Raw genomic sequence first — 25,245 nt, 5'->3', positions numbered from 1 at the left:
TCGGGATTTTAGAGTCAGGCAGTCGCGGTCAGGGGGAGCCTCGGGATTCCCTCTGCAGGCGTCGCTGTGGGGACTCAGGGGGGACAACTTTGGTTACTCACGGTCTCGGAGTCGCCGGAGGGTCCTCCCTGAGGTGTTGGTTCTCCTCCAGTCGAGTCGGGGTCGCCGGGTGCAGTGTTGCAAGTCTCACGCTTCTTGCGGGGATTTGCAGGGGTCTTTAAATCTGCTCCTCTGTAACAAAGTTGCAGTCTTTTTGGAGCAGTGCCGCTGTCCTCGGGAGTTTCTTGTCTTTCTTGAAGCAGGGCAGTCCTCTGAGGATTCAGAGGTCGCTGGTCCTGGGGAAAGCGTCGCTGGAGCAGGTTTCTTTAGAAGGCAGGAGACAGGCCGGTAGGTCTGGGGCCAAAGCAGTTGGTGTCTTCTTTTCTTCTTCTGCAGGGGTCTTTCAGCTCAGCAGTCCTCTTCTTGTAGTTTCAGGAATCTAAATCTTTAGGTTCAGGGAAGCCCTTAAATACTAAATTTAAGGGTGTGTTTAGGTCTGGGGGTTAGTAGCCAATGGCTACTAGCCCTGAGGGTGGGTACACCCTCTTTGTGCCTCCTCCCAAGGGGAGGGGGGTCACAATCCTATCCCTATTGGGGGAATCCTCCATCTGCAAGATGGAGGATTTCTAAAAGTTAGTCACTTCAGCTCAGGGCACCTTAGGGGCTTGAGGTTCAGAGTTGGGTCCCTTTATTTTCATTCTAGGCCTTACTGCTTTGACTGAAGACTTCATCTCAAGTTTTTCCAGAAGTGCTGGCATTTGCAATGGCCACACTATAAAGGTCAGGAATCGATGTATTTCATTACCTGGGCAACTGCTGCTTTAAAAAAAAAAAAAAAATGTGTATTTTTTATTAAAGCAGAGTTTCCAGCCCTGGTCAAAGAAGAGTCACTGGACTCCTCCTTGTTATTCTCATTATTTCCCCCGGCCTTGCCGCCAAAAGTGGGGCCGTGGCCGGAGGGGGCGGGCAACTCCACTAGCTGGAGTGCCCTGTGGTGCTGGAACAAAGGGGGTGAGCCTTTGAGGCTCACCGCCAGGTGTTACAGCTCCTGCATGGGGGAGGTGTTAGCATCTCCACCCAGTGCAGGCTTTGTTACTGGCATCAGAGTGACAAAGGCACTCTCCCCATGGGGCCAGCAACATGTCTCGGTTGTGGCAGGCTGCTGGAACCAGTCAGCCTACACAGATAGTCGTTTAAGGTTTCAGGGGGCACCTCTAAGGAGCCCTCTGGGGTGTATTTTACAATAAAATGTACACTGGCATCAGTGTGCATTTATTGTGCTGAGAAGTTTGATACCAAACTTCCCAGTTTTCAGTGTAGCCATTATGGTGCTGTGGAGTTCGTGTTTGACAGACTCCCAGACCATATACTCTTATGGCTACCCTGCACTTACAATGTCTAAGGTTTGGCTTAGACACTGTAGGGGCACAGTGCTCATGCACTGGTGCCCTCACCTATTGTATAGTGCACCCTGCCTTAGGGCTGTAAGGCCTGCTAGAGGGGTGACTTATCTATACTGCATAGGCAGTGTGAGGTTGGCATGGCACCCTGAGGGGAGTGCCATGTCGACTTACTCGTTTTGTCCTCACCAGCACATACAAGCTGGCAAGCAGTGTGTCTGTGCTGAGTGAGGGGTCCCCAAGGTGGCATAAGATATGCTGCAGCCCTTAGAGACCTTCCCTGGCATCAGGGCCCTTGGTACCAGGGGTACCAGTTACAAGGAACTTACCTGGATGCCAGGGTGTGCCAATTGTGGATACAAAAGTACAGGTTAGGGAAAGAACACTGGTGCTGGGGCCTGGTTAGCAGGCCTCAGCACACTTTCAATTCAAAACATAGCATCAGCAAAGGCACAAAGTCAGGGGGTAACCATGCCATAGCTTAACCAGAAGTGGATGGTGCAACATGGCAATGTTAAAAAATGTGCCACTAAATCTGTGACTGACTGAAAACAAAAATAATCAGAATTTTGGAATAGCCTTGTAAAGGTCCCACTTTAGCCCCATTGAGATTCTGTGGAAGAACATAGAGAGACCTGTGCATAAAATAACATCCTCAACATTTCCAATTTTAAGCAGTTTGTATGGAATGAAACAGGATTTCTCCCGGATCGTGTGGGAGACAAACTGTTACAGGAAATTGTTAATTTAGGTTATTGCTGCTAAATGGGGTTCCACGCTTTGATGACTATCACAGTATGCTTACATTTCACACAAGGCTACTGAATGTTGACAATTGTTTTGTTTAATAAATGATGAGAAAGTTAAATTTGTATGTTTTATTTCAGGTTAGAGCTGTCTTTTGTTAGGACTAAATAAAAGTCAAATGTCTTAGACAAAATTGTAGGCTCTTAAGAGCATTTACTTTGTTTATCAAATAACTGTTGTGAAATAGGAGGTGGCCTTTTGAAATAGCTACCGTTGTTTGAGACCTTTCCTACCAACCCAGACTTTTTTTTATGTGTTTAGCAGAAATCTTCTTTGGGAAGTCCTGCAGTCCTCCTTCAGAACATTTCACATTTGCAGATGGCACAACAGCAACTACTGAAACTCAAAAGCACACAAACCATCAACAATGTAAGCATTGTTTGTTCACACAAGCTGTTTTCCTCTTGATTGAATCTGAAAGAAAAGCACACAATTGTGAAAATATTTTTGAATTTTGTTCAAAGTAATGCCACAAAATAATCCATTAAGTATTCCTTACTCTTTTATTCAGAAACCTGGACTCCTTGGTGAAGCTCCAACTGCATTACTTCAGTCAGGTTTAGGAATTGGGCCAGGGCAACCAGTGACTGATTTGGCACATCTTGGGGAAACACAGAAAGGTATTTTATTTCTAGAATGAATGTATTGCCTTCAATTTTAGTTGTACACCCTGCCTAAAGCAAATACATATATTTGACAAATTAATGTGTTAACACTATCCATAAAATATGTTGCCAACTGTTTTTCGTAACTTTTACTGCAGACTGAGGACCGTAGTTGGAGATTGACTTGATGTTCAGGAGTTCATTAGCTTTGTGGGTGTAAATGTTGCCTGTGGTCCAACAGCCACAGTGTTGAAGAAAGTAAACAGCACTGTGCAGTGTTATTCATCACAAAATGCCCTTGCAACACCTTTCCTTTCCCTGGGCTACACTTAGTGTTAATGACAGTAGTTTTTCGTTCTTCCATCTCTACATCTCTGCTGTGATCTCCTTTCCAAGACATCTTCCTTCTGCAGGGTTATACTCTCTAGTACCCCTTTGCATAGCAAACTAGTCTTTTTGCTGAATACTGGACATACAACACTTCTAGAAAAACTGAACAAAGAGGGCCATAAAAGTTGTTCTTGTAGAAGATAGGGCCACACAGTTTTAGTCACAATACTTCTTGGTCCCTATGCAAAATGTAGGTTTGAGACCAATTCTCGGTTTCCACTGTCTGAACTTGTTCATTCGGCGGCACACGGTCAAGATGCTGTGCATTATCCAAGCCTTGCTGGCCACAAATGGACGAGATTGTATGACTGGGCATCCAAGACAACTATTTGCATTTTATTGTCCTTTACACCTGCATACAATACTTGAGGTTCAGAGTTGGGTCCCTTTATTTTCATTCTAGGCCTTACTGCTTTGACTGAAGACCTCATCTCAAGTTTTTCCAGAAGTGCTGGCATTTGCAATGGCCACACTATAAAGGTCAGGAATCGATGTATTTCATTACCTGGGCAACTGCTGCTTTAAAAAAAAAAAATGTGTATTTTTTATTAAAGCAGAGTTTCCAGCTCTGGTCAAAGAAGACTGTCAGTGATCTGAGCCTCACGGTCACAAAGAGACTGACCATCATTGAGGTGGTCCTGGACATGATCCACATGAAAGCCTTTGCTCCTCCACAGAGAATCACACAAGTTTAGGAGATAATCTTGTTCTGCGAGGCCTTCCGTCTGCTTCGTCTCATGGTCTTGTTCATCCTGCTGGTACCGCATGGCAAATGGCAAATGAAGGCCCTTCAGTGATGCCTGTGAAATCAGTCACTCTAACATCAAGGGAGCCTCTTGGACCAGATGTAGATCTTACAATCAGAGCATCCAGATCTGCAGTGGTGGATAGACCCTTGCTAATTTTTGGTTGGCCGCCCTATCATCCTTACATTGGCACAGGCTTCCTTGATCACGGATGCCTCCTCATTAGACTTGGTTGCCTAGGTGGGTGTCATGATGGTTCAAAGCCTTTGTTCTGATTAGGAGTGGTGCATAAACTGCTTGAGCTGTGTGCAGCTGATCTTGCACTCTGAGGGAATGTCATTCAGATTCTGTCTGACAGTAATAACCCTGTCCATTGCATTAACAGATCAGGCGGCATGGTGTCATGAACTCTCTATAGAGTTGTTACCAGTGACAGTGACACAGCAACAGGGAATTTTCCCTGTAGCGGCTCACCGTGCATGTTTATTCTTTGTGTGAGAGTGGATGCTCTGTCCTCGGTCACTGGAGGACCACGAGTGGGAAACTGCACTGCAAAATATCAGAGAACATGTACTCCAGATTTGGTTTCCATTTATGGATCTCTTTGCCACAGCCCAGAACAGAAGTTGTCCACTTTTTTTGTGCCAGGTGCTTAACCTCTGAATGATTCTCTGGGGGATGCCTTGAGGCTCAGCTGGTCTCACGTTCTGCTGCATGTGTTCATACAGACTTTACGTCTTCCAAAGAGCCTGTGGAAGATGCTGCAGGATTAAGCACATCTGACCATCTGAGACTGGCCAAGGAAGATTTGCTCTGCAGATATATTGCCTCTAAGCATTTAGCCAGCATTTCCTATCCCACACAAGATGGAGCTGCTCTTGCCACTGGGTAGTCGTCATAAATTCTAACCCCCAAACAATGTATCTGCATGCAGAGAGATTGAGCGTTACTAGTCTTTTTGTTGTACTAATGAAGTTGTGAATGTCATCTTGGCTGCCAGCAAACCCACTATGAAAACCATGTATGTGAGTTGTGTCTGAAGCCTTTGTTCCTTTTAAATTCCACCTTTTAGACATCCTGCAATGTGTGCTGTTTCTTACACAGCAGGTTCTTGTCAGGACAACAGGTAAGGGATAATTGGCTGCCCTACCTGTCTTCATGTGAGTCCCTGGCCAGCAGTCCTTGTTTAGATCAGCACAAAGTAGAGCCTTTTCTAAAAAGTTTACTTCACCAGTTTCCTCCCCTCCATTCATTGTTCCATAGTGGGTTTAAATATTTTATTGACTTTCTTATTGGCACCCCCATTCAAGCCTGTGCACAGACTCCTCACGCTGGAATCTGTATTGTTGGTGGCAATAACTTCATAGACTTGGCCCCAAATCTTGCTATGTCCTATTACATCAATCGTACTTGACAGAGCAGTGGATGATCATCTATTTCCCCTGTTCTCACTAGAGACGTTCCAGTGGTTGAAATTGCCTTGTGGCCACATAATCATCTCTGCATACATTTGACAAACATTACTGCCTCACAGCGCAGGCCCCATATAACAGATACTTTTCTTGGGCTGTGTTGCATGGCTTCCTAGGTTAACTGGTACCATTGAATCCTACCTACTAGTGAAATGACAGCTTTTGGAGTCGTTTATAGGGTGAGGAGTCTGCAGGGATAGTATCTCTCAGAAGAAAAAATGTCTTACCATCAGTAACGATCTTCCTGTCATTTCTCACTGTCGTCCCTCGACAAGTTAGTGCCATAACTAAAAAGATCCCAAAGTATGCAGACATGTTATGTGCCGTAATGGTCGCTGATGCTCGCTCAGTTCTTCTTCACATTCATCCTTTGGTTCTGGGGGAAAGAAAAACAGGAACTGACTCCAATGCGTTGGGTGAAGTCTAATATACTCCATTTCCATCGCATCTGTTGGACTGAAGTTGCAGCTGAAAATGCATAGTGCCACCAGGCGAAGCTGCAGCACTGTTGTTGGAGAAAGGTTTCCTGGACAAGGTTGGCACCTGGAAAGATCATTTGTAAGGTGAGGAATGTGTGGAAACATTATGCATCTACCAGAAAGATCCAAACCAAAGTAAGTAATTTATTCACACCTCATGAAGATGTCCCTAGTAAGCTCAGTCAAAATTCAAATGTGTTGCACCCTACTTAGCTGGTTTTGACAGTTAGGTCAGGATCTCCTTCATATCAGATTTTTTAGTGAAAATGCCTCTGGCAGACATTTGTGAGATGTCCAAATGATCATCAATTCACACTTTCGTAATACATTATCACTCTAATTTTCAAGCATTGCGCAGCCCCCCTTGAAGCAGAGTTATAGGGATTGTCTAAGAATACTCACAAGTTTTCAAATATTCTGTAACTTTTCCATAACTTTACAAATATTCTGTACCCACCTCGTAAAGTTGGGCTGACTACATCCTCACCAACAACTTCCATGTCAACATTTCTTTCAGTGACAATGTCTTTGATGGCCACCTTCATATTGACCATGCCTTTGTCACCACTCACAATATATTTTTCGAAGTTGTGCATTGGATTGTAAAGAATGCTGGTGTGGGAGGTTTTTTCATGTTTATATTTTTCATGTTATGTTAAACATTCAGTATTAGTGATTTTATGTTGAATCCTATATGTAAAAAATGAAATGGGGTGTCTGCAGTTGAAACAAGTGTAATATGAAATGTGGAAGTCTATTTGCTAACATGTTTTGGTTATGGCACATTTTAGTGATTCTGTCATATTTGTTAAAATGGATGCTGTTTCTGTCAGTGTCTTTGCTGCTGCATTCACCCCTCCCATCAGGCCCCTCTGAATATCTTTCTATCCCCATGGGCTCAGCAAAGAAAACTGATATGATGTGTTTTCTTGAACAAAAACAAACTAATAAAGAAACTTCTAGTGTGCTAGGAAGGTTGTAGCATTTAAGCTTTCTTCCTCTGTGTGTCCATGTGTGAGTTCATATTGCATGTTGATGAATAACTTTTGTTTGATGTTGCAAGCTATGTTCAAAACTTCTCCAGAAGGCGGTATGTTCGGTGAGCATTCTGCTTACTTAAAGGAATAGTGCTAACATATAATGCCATTTATATGGTGTACTTTTATTTGTTAGAAGGAATTTTATCTGGATCATCGCAAGCTGAATCTGTGCTTCCAGCTAATTTTCTTTGCATGATTTGTTTATAAGAACCTGTTAGTTTTGGAGGTGAGCCAGATTTTCTGAGATTTTCCTTGCAGACTTTCCCATTCTGTTGAGGATGCTGTCCTAACGTTCCTTGATTTTGCTTCTCATTTAAGACTTATAATGATTTGACTCTTGGTTATTCTGTATTAACTTGCTTTTTAAACCTTCATGGCGTTAATCTGTACTGCTTGATTTTGAGATTTGTGTTATAAAAAAACTTTAACTTTTCCCTGATATAGAACTTGGTTACTGAGTGGTCTTTGTAACTTATTATGTTACTTTGCTAAAATGATGGTGGGTGGGGTGTTCTTTTACGCAGGATCAACCCGGAGTGGAACCTCTTAAAACTTTAAAAAGACACTGATACAGCCAAAGCCATGGGCGCACTCTACTCCCCACAGAGCAGAGGCACATTTCGCAAAACACAGTTTAGAGGGGGGTTTCGAGGACAAACTACAGAACCCACAACCTCACAAACAAGGCCCACTTATCAGAGCTAGTATCAGCCGGGAAGTTTTCGGGGACAATATAGAGGGGGACAATTCCAAAAGAGTAGAGGGAAGTACCAAAGTCCCAAAACTCCTCAAAACAAGCAGTGACTTCCACGTCACAAATCCCCAACACAACGCCTGTGGGGGGGAGACTAACCGAATTTTACAAACATTGGGAGGAAATAACAACAGACACTTGGGTCCTAGCAATTATCCAGCATGGTTATTGCATAGAATTTCTCAAATTCCCTCCAAACGTCCCACAGAAAACACACAATATGTCAAAACACATGAACCTTCTAGGACTAGAGGTCCAAGCGCTGCTACAAAAAGGAGCAATAGAATTAGTACCAATTCAACAGAAAGGAACAGGAGTTTACTCTCTGTACTTTCTCATACCCAAAAAAGACAAGACTCTAAGACCTATATTAGATCTCAGAACATTAAATACCTACATCAAATCAGATCACTTTCACATGGTGACATTACAGGACGTAATCCCACTGCTCAAACAACAAGACTACATGGCAACACTAGACCTAAAGGATGCATATTTCCATATACCGATACATCCTTCACACAGAAAATACTTGAGGTTTGTATTCCAAGGGGTACATTACCAATTCAAGGTGTTGCCATTCGGAATAACAACTGCGCCAAGGTTTTTCACAAAATGCCTGGCAGTGGTAGCTGCACATATCAGAAAGCAGCAAATACATGTGTTCCCGCACCTAGATGATTGGTTAATCAAAACCAACACGCTAGAACGGTGTTCACAACACACATAGTACGTCATAGAAACCCTCCACAAACTAGGTTTCTCAATGAACTACACAACTACAGAGGACTGCCCTGCTCTAGAAGGACCAAGAACTCCAGAGGACAGCGGCCCTGTTCACCAAAGACTGCAACTTTGTTTCCAAAGAAGCAACTTCAAGACAACTGCGTTTCCCGCCGGAAGCGTGAGACTTGCTACTCTGCACCCGACGCCCCCGGCTCGACTTGTGGAGAAACAACACTTCAGGGAGGACTCCCCAGCGACTACGAGACTGTGAGTAGCCAGAGTTGCCTCCCGTGAGCCCCCACAGCGACGCCTGCAGATGGAATCCCGAGGCTCCCCCTGACCGCGACTGCCTGACTCCCAGATCCCGACACCGGGAAAAGACTGCACCCGCAGCCCCCAGGAACTGAAAGATCGGAACTCTAGTGCAGGAGCTTTTTGTGCAACATTAGTTAGAGCTTTGCACACCTGTTAATGGGCTAATTTACCACTTGTATTTTTTATTCTCTACACTTTATTCCATGTTAAAGTCTCTTCTATCAGACCTGCTCAATGGCATTTTATGTCATTTTCTTACCAAGATGTTTGTCAGTGACCGTTTGATGACTTACCAGGTAGTGACCTCTAAAACATGATACAAGTGTTATTTATACATTTCTGGAGAAAAGATCAGTTTGTGCACCTCTTGAGACTTCTCCCATAAACTTTAGGGGAACAATTGGACCTGATGGCCCTCTTTCAAAATCATAGACAAGCTGGGTTCTATAACAAACTTCCCTTTGCCATATTTCTGGCAGGAAAGGGCAGGCTATGACAAACTAATTGATGTTGAAGACTGAAGTCTTTAACCAAAGAAAGATAATTGAAAGTTCTGTTAGATACTTTACTGCTAGTTGTCACCAACGACCTTCTAATATCCATCAGGAACAGCCATTGATCTCATCTTTCGTTCCAGATAGAACACGTTGAAAAGCTGAGGACATGGTCTTCCGGACATGAAACTAAACAAACCAATAGATAGTCCTGTTTTAGTCTTGGAAGTCATAGTTTTCTTGCACATGACAATTGGAGTATTGGAGCATCCATACATATCTTACGAAAACGAATACCGGTGTTGCTTGTTTAAACATTCCTTCTAACAGTCATTTAAATATGCTTAGGGAATTCTTTTCTTTTGGCCATTCACATTAATATAAATCTGTTTGTGTGATATGATAGCTGGACCTGTGCAATAAAATGTTATCTGCAATTATATTCATGCAGCAGGTTTAATTCTGCTCCATGATATTGTAGTCGGCTTTAGGTGAGTGGTATGTTGTCTTTGTTAGTTCCAATGAAAATATTTTTTATATTTTTCATGTAGTGGGTTCGGTTTGATTGTTGACTTAAGTATTTTGTTGTGCTTCAGAAAGCAGTGTATAGTACAGCTGTCAGTCTTTGTGTATGCCCAAAGTTAACATATTGGGCTATTAGGTGGAAGATACAGTGTGGTGGTGAGAGATGTGTGTGAGTGGGTTGAGAGTAGAGCTATTCTAGGTTGAACTGTTTTAAATTGCTACGTTATATATTACGTTTTCTTTTGTGGAAAACTAGTCCTTGCTGGCTAATCGAATATTGTGCTCCACCCTCTGCATTTGTACAATCTTTATGATCTCCTACTCAAATTGTCCACTGACTTCTTGGCTTTTTGACTACATTGTGCAGCGACTTTGAATCTTATTTCATGCATGGTGTAAAGAAATGGCTCCCTGTTGCAGTTACCCCCCACTTTTTGCCTGATACTGATGCTGACTTGACTGAGAAGTGTGCTGGGACCCTGCTAACCAGGCCCCAGCACCAGTGTTCTTTCACCTAAAATGTACTTTTGATTCCACAATTGGCACACCCTGGCATCCAGGTAAGTCCCTTGTAACTGGTACCCCTGGTACCAAGGGCCCTGATGCCAGGGAAGGTCTCTAAGGGCTGCAGCATATCTTATGCCACCCTGGGGACCCCTCACTCAGCACAGACACACTGCTTGCCAGCTTGTGTGTGCTGATGAGAACAAAACGAGTAAGTCGACATGGCACTCCCCTCAGGGTGCCATGCCAACCTCACACTGCCTATGCAGTATAGATAAGTCACCCCTCTAGTAGGCCTTACAGCCCAAAGGCAGGGTGCACTATACCATAGGTGAGGGCACCAGTGCATGAGCACTATGCCCCTACAGTGTCTAAGCAAAACCTTAGACATTGTAAGTGCAGGGTAGCCATAAGAGTATATGGTCTGGGAGTCTGTCAAAAACGAACTCCACAGCTCCATAATGGCTACACTGAATACTGGGAAGTTGAGTATCAAACTTCTCAGAATAATAAACACACACTGATGCCAGTGTTGGATTTATAAAAAAATGCACACAGAGAGCATCTTAGAGATACCCCCTGTATTTTACCCAATTGTTCAGTGCAGGACTGACTGGTCTGTGCCAGCCTGCTGCTGAGAGACGAGTGTCTGACCTCATGCGGTGAGAGCCTTTGTGCTCTCTGAGGACAGAAACAAAGCCTGCTCTGGGTGGAGGTGCTTCACACCTCCCCCCTGCAGGAATTGTAACACCTAGCAGTGAGCTTCAAAGGCTCAAGCTTCGTGTTACAATGCCCCAGGGCACTCCAGCTAGTGGAGATGCCCGCCTCCTGGACCCAGCCCCCACTTTTGGCGGCAAGTCCAGGAGAGATAATGAGAAAAACAAGGAGTCGTCACTGGCCAGTCAGGACAGCCCCTAAGGTGTCCTGAGCTGAGGTGACTCTGACTTTTAGAAATCCTCCATCTTGTAGAAGGAGTGTAGGAAGTTGGCTCTGTATGTGCTATTTCAAAGTAAGGAATAGCATGCACAGAGTCCAAGGGTTCCCCTTAGAGGTAAAATAGTGGTAAAAATAGATAATACTAATGCTCTATTTTGTGGTAGTGTGGTCGAGCAGTAGGCTTATCCAAGGAGTAGTGTTAAGCATTTGTTGTACATACACATAGACAATAAATGAGGTACACACACTCAGAGACAAATCCAGCCAATAGGTTTTGTTATAGAATAGTAATATCTTTTCTTAGTTTATTTTAAGAACCACAGGTTCAAATTTAACATGTAATATCTTATTTGAAAGGTATTGCAGGTAAGTACATTAGGAACTTTGAATCATTTCAATTGCATGTATACTTTTCAAGTTATTCACAAATAGCTACTTTAAAAGTGGACACTTAGTGCAATTTTCACAGTTCCTGGGGGAGGTAAGTTTTTGTTAGTTTTACCAGGTAAGTAAGACACTTACAGGGTTCAGTTCTTGGTCCAAGGTAGCCCACCGTTGGGGGTTCAGAGCAACCCCAAAGTTATCACACCAGCAGCTCAGGGCCGGTCAGGTGCAGAGTCCAAAGTGGTGCCCAAAACGCATAGGCTAGAATGGAGAGAAGGGGGTGCCCCGGTTCCGGTCTGCTTGCAGGTAAGTACCCGCGTCTTCGGAGGGCAGACGAGGGGGGTTTTGTAGGGCACCGGGGGGGACACAAGCCCACACAGAAATTTCACCCTCAGCAGCGCGGGGGCGGCCGGGTGCAGTGTAGAAACAAGCGTCGGGTTCGCAATGTTAGTCAATGAGAGATCAAGGGATCTCTTTAGCGCTGCAGGCAGGCAAGGGGGGGCTTCCTCGGGGAAACCTCCACTTGGACAAGGGAGAGGGACTCCTGGGGGTCACTTCTGCAGTGAAAGTCCGGTCCTTCAGGTCCTGGGGGCTGCGGGTGCAGGGTCTTTTCCAGGCGTCGGGACTTAGGATTCAGAGAGTCGCGGTCAGGGGAAGCCTCGGGATTCCCTCTGCAGGCGGCGCTGTGGGGGCTCCGGGGGGACAGGTTTTGGTACTCACAGTCGTAGAGTAGTCCGGGGGTCCTCCCTGAGGTGTTGGTTCTCCACCAGCCGAGTCGGGGTCGCCGGGTGCAGTGTTGCAAGTCTCACGCTTCTTGCGGGGAGTTGCAGGGGTCTTTAAAGCTGCTCCTTGAAACAAAGTTGCAGTCGTTTTGGAGCAGGTCCGCTGTCCTCGGGAGTTTCTTGTCGTCGAAGCAGGGCAGTCCTCAGAGGATTCAGAGGTCGCTGGTCCCTTTGGAAGGCGTCGCTGGAGCAGAGTTCTTTGGAAGGCAGGAGACAGGCCGGTGAGTTTCTGGAGCCAAGGCAGTTGTTGTCTTCTGGTCTTCCTCTGCAGGGGTTTTCAGCTGGGCAGTCCTTCTTCTTGTTGTTGCAGGAATCTAATGTTCGATGGCATCTGTCGCTGTAGATACGCATGTTCTGCAATAGCTCGCCATCTGGTGTTGGGCCGGAGTGTTACAAGTTGTTTTTCTTCGAAGAAGTCTTTCGAGTCACGGGACCGAGTGACTCCTCCTTTTGTCTCCATTGCGCATGGGCGTCGACTCCATCCTCGATTGTTTTTTTTCCGCCATCGGGTTCGGACGTGTTCCTGTCGCTCCGAGTTTCGGAACGGAAAATTAGCTAATTTCGGAAGATTTTCGTCGGTATTGTTGCGTTCGGGATCGGCGTACTTAGATTCCACACCGCATCGAAGATCGAAGAGCTCCGGTGCCCTTCGGGGTAGTTTTTCGATCCTCCGTCGGGGCCTGGTCGGCCCGACCGCGTGCTGAAGAACGCCGATGGAACGGACCCCGTTCCGTTTCTGCCCCAAATGCCACAATAAATACCCCTACACAGACCAACACTTGGTCTGCAACCTGTGCCTGTCACCTGAGCACAGCGAAGACACCTGCGAGGCCTGTCGTGCGTTCCGGTCCCGAAAAACACTCCGAGACCGTCGAGCCAGAAGACTTCAGATGGCGTCCGCACCGACAGCCCACCGGGAGTTCGAGGAACAGGAAGAGGAAGGTACCTTCTCGATCCAAGACTCAGACTCCGAAGGATTCGACGATACACAAACCGTGAGTAAGACGTCGAAATCCACTCAAAGGACCATTTACAAGGCCCAGGGGACGCCACTGCCACCAGGCCATGGCTCGACCCATAAATTCGGTGACCGACCGTCGGCACCGAAAAAGGCCCAAACAGTGCCGAGATCGTCCGACTCCGATCGAGACACCGGCACGCAGCCTTCTCGGGACCGAGAAAGTGCTGGAGACAAGCCTCGACACCGAGATGCCGGTGTGGACACGGCTCGACGCCGAGACAGCGGCACCGAAACAGATCGACGCCGAGAGGTTTCGGCCCCGAAAAGGAAAAAAGTCACCTCGGAGCCGAAAAAACACGCAGACAAGGTTTCGATGCCGAAACAAACTGCAAGCGACCCAGCTTCAGGCTCTTATACAGAAGAGCACTCGCTAACCTCCCAAATGCAGAAGCATAGGTTTGAGGAAGAACTACAAGCAACTGATGTGGACCATACGCAAAAGCGTATCGTCATTCAGCAGGGGACAGGAAAAATAAGCACCCTTCCCCCCATTAGGAGAAAGAGAAGGTTGGAGTTCCAGACGGAACAAACACCACAACCAAAAGTGGTGAAAAGAGTTACACCACCACCCTCTCCTCCGCCCGTGATTAACGTTTCACCAGCACAAACTCCATCACACTCCCCAGCTCACACCACCATGAGCCAGGGTGACCAAGATCAGTACGCATGGGACCTATACGACGCCCCAGTGTCAGATAACAGTCCGGAGGCATACCCTACAAAGCCATCTCCACCAGAAGACAGCACCGCGTACTCTCAAGTGGTGGCTAGAGCAGCACAATTTCACCACGTAAGCCTCCACTCAGAACAGGTCGAGGATGATTTCTTATTCAACACACTCTCCTCCACCCACAGCTCATACCAAAGCCTGCCTATGCTCCCTGGTATGCTCCGGCACGCAAAAGACATCTTTAAGGAGCCGGTCAAAAGTAGGGCAATCACACCAAGGGTGGAAAAAAAGTATAAGCCGCCTCCTACGGACCCGGTTTTCATCACTACACAGCTGCCACCAGACTCTGTCGTTGTAGGAGCAGCTAGGAAGAGGGCCAACTCTCATACATCTGGAGATGCACCACCCCCAGATAAGGAAAGCCGCAAGTTCGATGCAGCTGGTAAAAGAGTCGCAGCACAAGCTGCAAACCAGTGGCGCATCGCGAACTCCCAGGCACTACTTGCGCGCTATGACAGAGCCCACTGGGACGAGATGCAACATCTCATTGAACATCTGCCCAAGGACTTACAAAATAGGGCAAAACAAGTGGTTGAGGAGGGACAGACCATCTCCAACAACCAGATACGCTCCTCCATGGACGCTGCAGATACAGCTGCACGGACAATTAATACATCTGTAACTATCAGAAGGCATGCATGGCTCCGAACGTCTGGATTTAAACCAGAGATTCAACAAGCAGTTCTCAATATGCCTTTTAATGAAAAAGAACTGTTCGGTCCAGAAGTGGACAGAGCGATTGAGAAACTCAAAAAAGATACGGACACTGCCAAAGCCATGGGCGCACTCTACTCCCCGCAGAGCAGAGGGAATTACAGCACATTCCGTAAAACGCCCTTTCGAGGGGGGTTTCGGGGTCAAAGCACACAAGCCAGCACCTCACAAGCCACACCGTCCAGTTACCAGGGACAGTATAGAGGAGGTTTTCGGGGACAATATAGAGGAGGGCAATTCCCTAGAAATAGAGGAAGATTTCAAAGTCCCAAAACCCCTACTACTAAACAATGACTCACATGTCACTCACCCCCTCCACACAACACCAGTGGGGGGAAGAATAGGTCATTATTACAAATCATGGGAGAAAATCACTACAGACACTTGGGTTCTAGCAATTATCCAACATGGTTATTGCATAGAATTTCTACAATTCCCTCCAAACATACCACCAAAAGCACAAAATTTAACAACACACCATTCCAATCTCCTGGAGATAGAAGTGCAGGCACTATTGCAAAAGAATGCAATCGAATTAGTGCCAAACACACAAATAAACACAGGAGTTTACTCACTGTACTTTCTGATACCAAAGAAGGACAAAACACTGAGACCAATCCTAGTCCTCAGAGTAGTGAACACTTTCATCAAATCAGACCACTTCCACATGGTCACACTACAAGAAGTATTGCCATTGCTAAAACTACACGACTATATGGCAACTTTAGACCTCAAGGATGCTTATTTCCATATACCAATCCACCCATCGCACAGGAAATACCTAAGGTTTGTATTCAAAGGAATACATTACCAATTCAAGGTACTGCCTTTCGGATTAACAACCGCACCAAGAGTCTTTACCAAATGTCTAGCGGTAGTCGCTGCACACATAAGAAGGCAGCAAATACATGTGTTCCCATATTTGGACGACTGGCTAATCAAGGCCCATTCGTTCATACAGTGCTCAAATCACACAAATCAGATCATACAAACCCTCTTCCAACTCGGGTTCACCGTCAACTTTACAAAATCCAACATTCTGCCGCGCAAGGTACAACAATACCTAGGAGCCATAATAGACACATCAAAAGGAGTAGCCACTCCAAGTCCACAAAGAATTCTAAATTTCAACACCATCATACATCGCATGTATCCAACACAAAAGATACAGGCAAAGATGGTATTACAACTCCTAGGCATGATGTCTTCATGCATAGCCATTGTCCCAAACGCAAGACTGCACATGAGGCCCTTACAACAATGCCTAGCATCACAGTGGTCTCAAGCACAGGGTCACCTTCTAGATCTGGTGTTAATAGACCGCCAAACTTACCTCTCGCTTCTGTGGTGGAACAACATAAATTTAAACAAGGGGCGGCCTTTCCAAGACCCAGTGCCACAATACGTAATAACAACAGATGCTTCCATGACAGGGTGGGGAGCACACCTCGATCAACACAGCATACAAGGACAATGGAACGTACATCAAACAAAACTGCATATCAATCACCTAGAACTTCTAGCAGTTTTTCAAGCACTAAAAGCCTTCCAACCAATAATAGTTCACAAATACATTCTCGTCAAAACAGACAACATGACAACAATGTATTATCTAAACAAGCAGGGGGGGACGCACTCCACGCAGTTAAGCCTGCTAGCACAAAAAATTTGGCATTGGGCAATTCACAACCAAATTCGCCTAATAGCACAGTTTATACCAGGGATCCAAAATCAACTTGCAGACAATCTCTCTCGAGATCATCAACAAGTCCACGAATGGGAAATTCACCCCCAAATTCTGAACACTTATTTCAAACTCTGGGGAACACCTCAGATAGACTTGTTTGCGACAAGGGAGAACGCAAAATGCCAAAACTTCGCATCCAGATACCCACACAAACAATCCCAAGGCAATGCCCTATGGATGAACTGGTCAGGGATATTTGCTTACGCTTTTCCTCCTCTCCCTCTCCTTCCTTACCTGGTAAACAAACTCAGCCAAAGCAAACTCAAACTCATATTGATAGCACCAACTCGGGCAAGGCAACCCTGGTACACAACGCTGCTAGACCTATCAGTGGTACCCTGCATCAAATTGCCCAACAGGCCAGATCTGTTGACACAGCACAACCAACAGATCAGACACCCAGATCCAGCATCGCTGAATCTAGCAATCTGGCTCCTGAAGTCCTAGAATTCGGGCACTTACAACTTACCCAAGAATGTATGGAAGTCATAAAACAAGCCAGAAGGCCATCCACCAGGCACTGTTATGCAAGTAAATGGAAGAGGTTTGTTTGCTACTGCCATATTAATCAAATACAACCATTACACACAACTCCAGAACATGTAGTGGGTTACTTGCTTCACTTACAAAAATCTAACCTAGCTTTCTCTTCCATTAAAAAACACCTTGCAGCAATATCTGCATACCTGCAGACTACCTATTCAACTTCCCTATTTAAGATACCAGTCATTAAAGCATTCATGGAGGGCCTTAGGAGAATTATACCACCAAGAACACTACCTGTTCCTTCATGGAACCTAAATGTTGTCCTAACTAGACTTATGGGTCCACCTTTTGAACCCATGCACTCCTGCGACATACAGTTCCTAACCTGGAAGGTGGCATTTCTCATCGCCATAACTTCCCTAAGAAGAGTAAGCGAGATTCAGGCGTTTACAATACAGGAACCTTTTATACAACTACACAAAAACAAAGTCGTCCTAAGGACCAATCCTAAATTTTTGCCAAAGGTTATTTCACCGTTCCATCTAAATCAAACAGTGGAACTTCCAGTGTTCTTTCCACAGCCAGATACCGTAGCTGAAAGGGCACTACATACATTAGATGTCAAAAGAGCATTAATGTATTACATTGACAGAACAAAAAACATCAGAAAAACTAAACAACTCTTTATTGCATTTCAAAAACCTCATGCAGGAAACCCAATTTCAAAACAAGGTATAGCCAGATGGATAGTTAAATGCATCCAAATCTGCTACCTTAAAGCTAAACGACAGCTGCCCATTACACCAAGGGCACACTCAACCAGAAAGAAAGGTGCTACCATGGCCTTTCTAGGAAACATCCCAATGCAAGAAATATGTAAGGCAGCCACATGGTCTACGCCTCACACATTCACCAAGCACTACTGTGTAGACGTGTTATCCGCACAACAAGCCACAGTAGGTCAAGCTGTATTAAGAACATTATTTCAGACTACTTCCACTCCTACAGGCTGATCCACCGCTTTTGGGGAAATAACTGCTTACTAGTCTATGCAGAACATGCGTATCTACAGCGACAGATGCCATCGAACTGAAAATGTCACTTACCCAGTGTACATCTGTTCGTGGCATCAGTCGCAGTAGATTCGCATGTGCCCACCCGCCTCCCCGGGAGCCTGTAGCAGTTTGGAAGTTGCCTTCAATTATTTATATATGTATCATCTCAACCTTAAATAGGTGCATACTTAGTCACTCCATTGCATGGGCACTATTACTACAATTCAACTCCTACCTCACCCTCTGCGGGGAAAAACAATCGAGGATGGAGTCGACGCCCATGCGCAATGGAGACAAAAGGAGGAGTCACTCGGTCCCGTGACTCGAAAGACTTCTTCGAAGAAAAACAACTTGTAACACTCCGGCCCAACACCAGATGGCGAGCTATTGCAGAACATGCGAATCTACTGCGACTGATGCCACGAACAGATGTACACTGGGTAAGTGACATTTTCATTTGTAGGGTTCAGGGTAGCCCTTAAATACTAAATTTAAGGGCGTGTTTAGGTCTGGGGGGTTAGTAGCCAATGGCTACTAGCCCTGAGGGTGGGTACACCCTCTTTGTGCCTCCTCCCAAGGGGAGGGGGTCACAATCCTAACCCTATTGGGGGAATCCTCCATCTGCAAGATGGAGGATTTCTAAAAGTTAGTCACCTCAGCTAAGGACACCTTAGGGGCTGTCCTGACTGGCCAGTGACTCCTCCTTGTTGCTTTCTTTGTTCCCTCCAGCCTTGCCGCCAAAAGTGGGGGCCGTGGCCGGAGGGGGCGGGCAACTCCACTAAGCTGGAGTGCCCTGCTGGGCTGTGACAAAGGGGTGAGCCTTTGAGGCTCACCGCCAGGTGTTACAGCTCCTGCCTGGGGGAGGTGTTAGCATCTCCACCCAGTGCAGGCTTTGTTACTGGCCTCAGAGTGACAAAGGCACTCTCCCCATGGGGCCAGCAACATGTCTCTAGTGTGGCAGGCTGCTGGAACTAGTCAGCCTACACAGACAGTCGGTTAAGTTTCAGGGGGCACCTCTAAGGTGCCCTCTGGGGTGTATTTTGCAATAAAATGTACACTGGCATCAGTGTGCATTTATTGTGCTGAGAAGTTTGATACCAAACTTCCCAGTTTTCAGTGTAGCCATTATGGTGCTGTGGAGTTCGTGTAAAACAGACTCCCAGACCATATACTCTTATGGCTACCCTGCACTTACAATGTCTAAGGTTTTGCTTAGACACTGTAGGGGTACAGTGCTCATGCACTGGTACCCTCACCTATGGTATAGTGCACCCTGCCTTGGGGCTGTAAGGCCTGCTAGAGGGGTGTCTTACCTATACTGCATAGGCAGTGAGAGGCTGGCATGGCACCCTGAGGGGAGTGCCATGTCGACTTACTCATTTTGTTCTCACTAGCACACACAGGCTTGTAAGCAGGGTGTCTGGGCTGAGTGAGGGGTCTCTAGGGTGGCATAATACATGCTGCAGCCCTTAGAGACCTTCCCTGGCATCAGGGCCCTTGGTACCAGAGGTACCAGTTACCAGGGACTTATCTGGATGCCAGGGTGTGCCAATTGTGGAAACAATGGTACATTTTAGGTGAAAGAACACTGGTGCTGGGGCCTGGTTAGCAGGGTCCCAGCACACTTCTCAGTCAAGTCAGCATCAGTATCAGGCAAAAAGTGGGGGGTAACTGCAACAGGGAGCCATTTCTTTACAAGGAGGATTCCCCCAATAGGGATAGGAATGTGACCCCCTCCCCTTGGGAGGAGGCAGAAAGAGGGTGTACCCACCCTCAGGGCTAGTAGCCATTGGCTACTAACCCCCCAGACCTAAACACGCCCTTAAATTTAGTATTTAAGGGCTCCCCTGAACATAAGAATTTAGATTCCTGCAACTTACCGAAGAAGAAGACTGCTGAGCTGAAAACCCCTGCAGACGAAGAAAGAAGACACCAACTGCTTTGGCCCCCAGTCCTACCGGCCTGTCTCCTGCCTTCTAAAGAACCCTGCTCCAGCGACGCTTTCTCCAGGACCAGCGACCTCTGAATCCTCAGAGGACTGCCCTGCTTCCAAGAGACCAAGAAACTCCCGAGGACAGCGGCACTGCTCCAAAAGAACTGCAACTTTGTTTCAAAGAGCAGATTTAAAGACCCCTGCAACTCCCCGCAAGAAGCGTGAGACTTGCAACACTGCACCCGGTGACCCCGACTCGACTGGTGGAGAACCAACACCTCAGGGAGGACCCTCCGGCGACTCCGAGTCCGTGAGTAACCAAAGTTGTCCCCCCTGAGCCCCCACAGCGACGCCTGCAGAGGGAATCCCGAGGCTCCCCCTGACTGCGACTGCCTGAACTCCATTTCCCGACGGCTGGAAAAGACCCTGCACCCGCAGCCCCCAGCACCTAAAGGAACGGAACTCCTGTGCAGGAGTGACCCCCAGGAAGCCCTCTCCCTTGCCCAGGTGGTGGCTACCCCGAGGAGCCCCCACCTTGCCTGCCTGCAACGCTGAAGAGATCCCTTGATCTCTCATTGATTTCCATTGAAAACCCGACGCTTGTTTCTACACTGCACCCGGCCGCCCCAGTGCCGCTGAGGGTGTACTTTTTGTGTGGACTTGTGCACCCCCTTCTCTCCATTGAAGCCTATGTGTTTTGGGCACCTCTTTGACCTCTGCACCTGACCGGCCCTGAGCTGCTGGTGTGGTAACTTTGGGGTTGCTCTGAACCCCCCAACGGTGGGCTACCTTGGACCCAAACCTGAGACTTGTAAGTGATTTACTTACCTGACAAAACTAACAAAAACTTACCTCCCCCAGGAACTGTGAAAATTGCACTAAGTGTCCACTTTTAAAACAGCTTATTGTGTTTTATGTAAAAAGTATACATGCTAATGTAATGATTCAAAGTTCCTAAAGTACTTACCTGCAATACCTTTCAAATGAGATATTACATGTAGAATTTGAACCTGTGGTTCTTAAAATAAACTAAGAAAATATATTTTTCTATAACAAAACCTATTGGCTGGATTTGTCTGAGTGTGTGTTCCTCATTTATTGCCTGTGTGTATGTACAACAAATGCTTAACACTACTCCTTTGATAAGCCTACTGCTCGACCACACTACCACAAAATAGAGCATTAGTATTATCTCTTTTTGCCACTATCTTACCTCTAAGGGGAACCCTTGGACTCTGTGCATACTATTCCTTACTTTGAAATAGTGCATACAGAGCCAACTTCCTACACATGGCTTTTCAAATTATATGGTATTGTTTCAAAATGTAGAACTATCAGAGAGCTCTGTAAAGCTGCACAAATGATGTGAAAGTCCATGAAGTCCATCGGAAGTCCAGGAGTGCTAGATCTATATCACATTTTAAGAATAACCACTACCTCTGTAAATGAGTTCGTTTTAGATTAGCTGTATATACATGTTAATCTGTATATATTAATCTTGTATTGACAAACCGATTACTGAAACACTTGTGATTTTGAACTGGAAGTGGGATTCTGATTGGTGTGTGTGCTTGTGATCCTTGGATCCAGTTTCCTTTGCTGTCCCTTGCTGTCATAAAGTGATCCTTCATATCAATCCTATAATACTTGCTCATTTGTGCACACTTGAATTTGACTCAGACTGGTTTCCAACTATTTTCCCTTACCCAGCCTTCATTCCTTCATTAAGATTCTTATGTGGAAAGGAATTCCTTTGTATTTTGAATGAACCAAGTGATCCCACTATCTAGACGTGGTTTAAAAAGGCTAGTCAATATCAGATTACTCTCTACAGTATTTAGTCTAGTTTGTCATATTAGCATCACCTGGCAATGAGCACAAAAGCAGCAAACAGTCACCTGTAGACAATGCTTACTCGTAGAGATATGCACGGTTGCTAATCTCTCTCCATATAGACATTTCAAATATATTATGTTTTGAATTCTGGTAGCAGAAAAAAAGCACTGACCGAGTAGTGAAGTAGAATCTGTACCTTGAAGAGTACATTGACTTCCATGTGTAGTGATAAGGTACTTGAATGCAGATGATGGAAGAAAGCAGTAATCGGTTTTCTACTTTTTGTTACTTTAATTGTACATTCCTGAACTCCCCGTAGCAATTGCTTTCCACCAGACATTCTAATCTTATCTCTCTAACCTTTGTAGACCTTTTTCAGCAAACCAGAGAAAATAATTTGTTTGCATGACTGGCATACAGAATTTAGAGTTCAGGTATAGTTGGATGTGGAGGGGCCTTGTGGAAGAGGGAAGTCAATTATAAGTCATTCGAGCTCTTTCCAGATAATGGAGTCATCATTTAAGGTCTTTAGTACAGTTCTTTCGCCATATCATGGAAACTTTCCGGATGCCAGAAGTAAAGTAATAAATAGAAATATGGCTACCTCTACATGGCAAATTGCAGGTGAGTGAAGTTTATTTCAGTTAATATACTAGAATTGTAGTGATCAAATAGTGAGAGGCAGTGACACATCTGCCATTTCATTTCTAATTTTCTACTACTTCAGCATAGTCCTTGCAGCATAATTTTTGTGATTCAAAGCAATAAACCTTAAATGTTTTGGTAAGTACCAAATAGAAACGGTTCTTTATATGTTTGTCTAAACAGGCAACGCAACACCTTCTGCAATACAAGCAACAAAAATGGGCATTTTGCCTTGTTTTATAAATCAGCATGGCGGTGCCCCGCTGATATCAGGACTGCCTCAGGAGAAACAGTCCAGTAAATTAGGATTTCCAGAAGGAAGCCTGCAAGGCTCAAAGGCATTTCAGAACTTTCAAAATGCTGCTACAAGGTCCTTGCTAGGGGAGCACAACAGACAAGCTCCTTCAAAAGCCAGCAATCCAAGTTCAGGGGTAAGGAAATACTGGCGTTAGAACCTCCGATTTTTCTATTTTGTAGTTACACTATTTAAGAAATTAATAAAAAATATGCAACATTTCTATGTATATTGTGAACGGTTTAACCACAGTGATATGTAGAAATTAATGTAAAATATTTTTTTCTCCCTGTATTGTCTGAGATTGTAATCCTGTAATTATATTATTCCTATAGAAAAGTTTATTTTGAAAACGGAAGTATTCAGAGACTGTCTTCTTGCTCTCTTTTAGATCCCAACATTTTGAACCATTTTATACCACCTTTAGGCTGTGAGCGAAGCTTTTTAGTAGGAATGCATGAAGAGACAGGATACATAAAAAAATCTGTGATACATCCGATTTTGCACTGTTTGTGTTTTCACTTCTTTACTATTGCTACTTTTTATGGTGCCTGAATTGGACTAGAACATGTCCCATGTTTACCTGGTTTAATTTTGGCAAAGTTCTTGTGTTTCTGATGGACTTCAAGCATGGTTTATTAGGTTGCAGCCTATCAGACAGCATAGCTGTTTGGTGTGCTAAAGAAATCTTGAGGGGCTTCCAGAAAATTGACCCAGGAATGCATTCTGCTTGGTGATTACCATTGGCTTTGTGGTTTGTAACACTTTCTGTCTTTCCATTTGCTGGCTTTATTTGCTTTAGGCTCTCCATGTTCAGTCTGCCCCTCCTTTTGCCTAAACCGTGTTTTCAGTATAATTCAACAAACTTGCTTTCTGTTAACAGGCCTTTAAATCTTGTTATTTCGTCATATTTGCTGCACATTCAAAGACCAAGGTCAAATGTCTGTTGCTGTCTTCCAAAGGCACTTGTTTACTTTGTTTCTCTGACTTCAAAGCAAAAGGATTTATGGGACAATCTTGCTGGATACTAGGGGTAGGAAACAAATTGTGTTTAGCACCGTATAACATTTCATTGAACTGTGTAAGTATTTCAGAATATATTAGAATTATGAACACCCAAATGAAGCGCATGTCGTTATTTCTGAAGGGTGTTTGAAACACCCAGATACTCTAATATGATCAAAACAAATCATTAAACTAGGTCATTCAATTTCCACACATTTTTGTCTGTGCACATCATAGTTTTATTAGTAAAACAGCATGTCTGTGCAAATGTAATGGTTATTTAAATGGAAAATGTGTTGTCTGAAATGGGAGTGTGCTACCATACCATGAATACTCACCTCAAGCCACTTCACTCAACTCTGCATCACTCCACACCACAGTATTCTACTATGCACCACTCTGCACCACTCCACTGCACTCTACTTCGCCTCACGCTACACCTCTCTACTCTACCCTGTACCACTCTACCCTATGCCAATACACTTTCGCCACTGAACTCTATACCCCTGCACTTTACACCACTCCAGGCCAGATCAGCCTACTCTGCACAACACCACTGTACGCTATGCCTCTCCGCAACACTGCACTCTACTCCACTACACTCTATGCCAGTGCATTTTACTCTGTAACACAACTATATGCCCCTGCACTCTGCCAGTCCACTGAATGCCACTCTAATCTACTCTGCATCACTGCACTCTACACCATTACCCTCTGCCACTGCTCTATACCCTGCACCACTCCACTCAATGCCGCTTCAGTCTACCACTGCACTCTCCGCCACTCTACTCCACTCTGTGCCACGCCACTCTATGCCACTACACAGTACTCCACTCTACTCTTAACCACTGCACTCTATGCCACTGTACTCTTTGGCAATTTACTCAGCACCACTCTATGCTACTCTACTCTGCACCACTCTGTGCCACTGCACTCTATGGCTCTCTAGTCACTCTACTCGGCACCTACCACTCTAGTCTGCGCCACACCACTCTGTGGCACTGCATTGTACGCCGCTGAATTCAGTGGCACTGCACTCAGTGATTCTGTACACTACACCAACATACTCAGCAGCACTCTAAGCCAGTGCACTCTACACCAGTTCACTGTACTCTGTGCCACTCCGGTGTATGCTACTCTACGCAGTTTCACACTCTGCCACTCCACTCTTCAACACTCTACTCCACTCTTTGCCATTCCACTCTACCCCACACCACTCTCCTCTATGCCACTAACGTTTAGCTATGCTGCACAGTAGCCACGCTGGTGAACATGTCTAAAACACATTGACAAAGCCAATAGCTTTTGCATAGGCTTTGCCAATGCTTCATTTATAGGTCGATGCTTTCTGGAGCCTGCCTTGACACAGCATGTCCTCAG

At 45.3% G+C, this 25,245-nt stretch overlaps 1 protein-coding gene across 8 annotated transcripts in view; it reads left to right on the top strand.

Annotated features, from left to right (window-relative positions):
* RAVER2 (ribonucleoprotein, PTB binding 2) overlaps nt 1-25,245 on the top strand; it is a 371,062-nt gene that overhangs the window by 187,713 nt on the left and 158,104 nt on the right. For 5 of the 8 annotated variants that reach the window (XM_069232507.1, XM_069232514.1, XM_069232509.1 and 2 more), the window contains exons 7-9: nt 2,508-2,615; nt 2,758-2,866; nt 22,749-22,996. In XM_069232507.1, coding sequence (XP_069088608.1) covers nt 2,508-2,615; nt 2,758-2,866; nt 22,749-22,996 — 465 coding nt within the window. The remainder of the gene's footprint in view (nt 1-2,507; nt 2,616-2,757; nt 2,867-22,748; nt 22,997-25,245) is intronic. The other 3 variants (XM_069232511.1, XM_069232510.1, XM_069232508.1) reach the window with 1 other exon arrangement.

Source organism: Pleurodeles waltl, chromosome 4_2 (assembly GCF_031143425.1).
Source record: "Pleurodeles waltl isolate 20211129_DDA chromosome 4_2, aPleWal1.hap1.20221129, whole genome shotgun sequence".
NCBI lineage: Eukaryota > Metazoa > Chordata > Amphibia > Caudata > Salamandridae > Pleurodeles > Pleurodeles waltl.
Note: the sequence above shows the minus strand (reverse complement) of the source record. Positions and strands in the feature narration are given on the sequence as shown.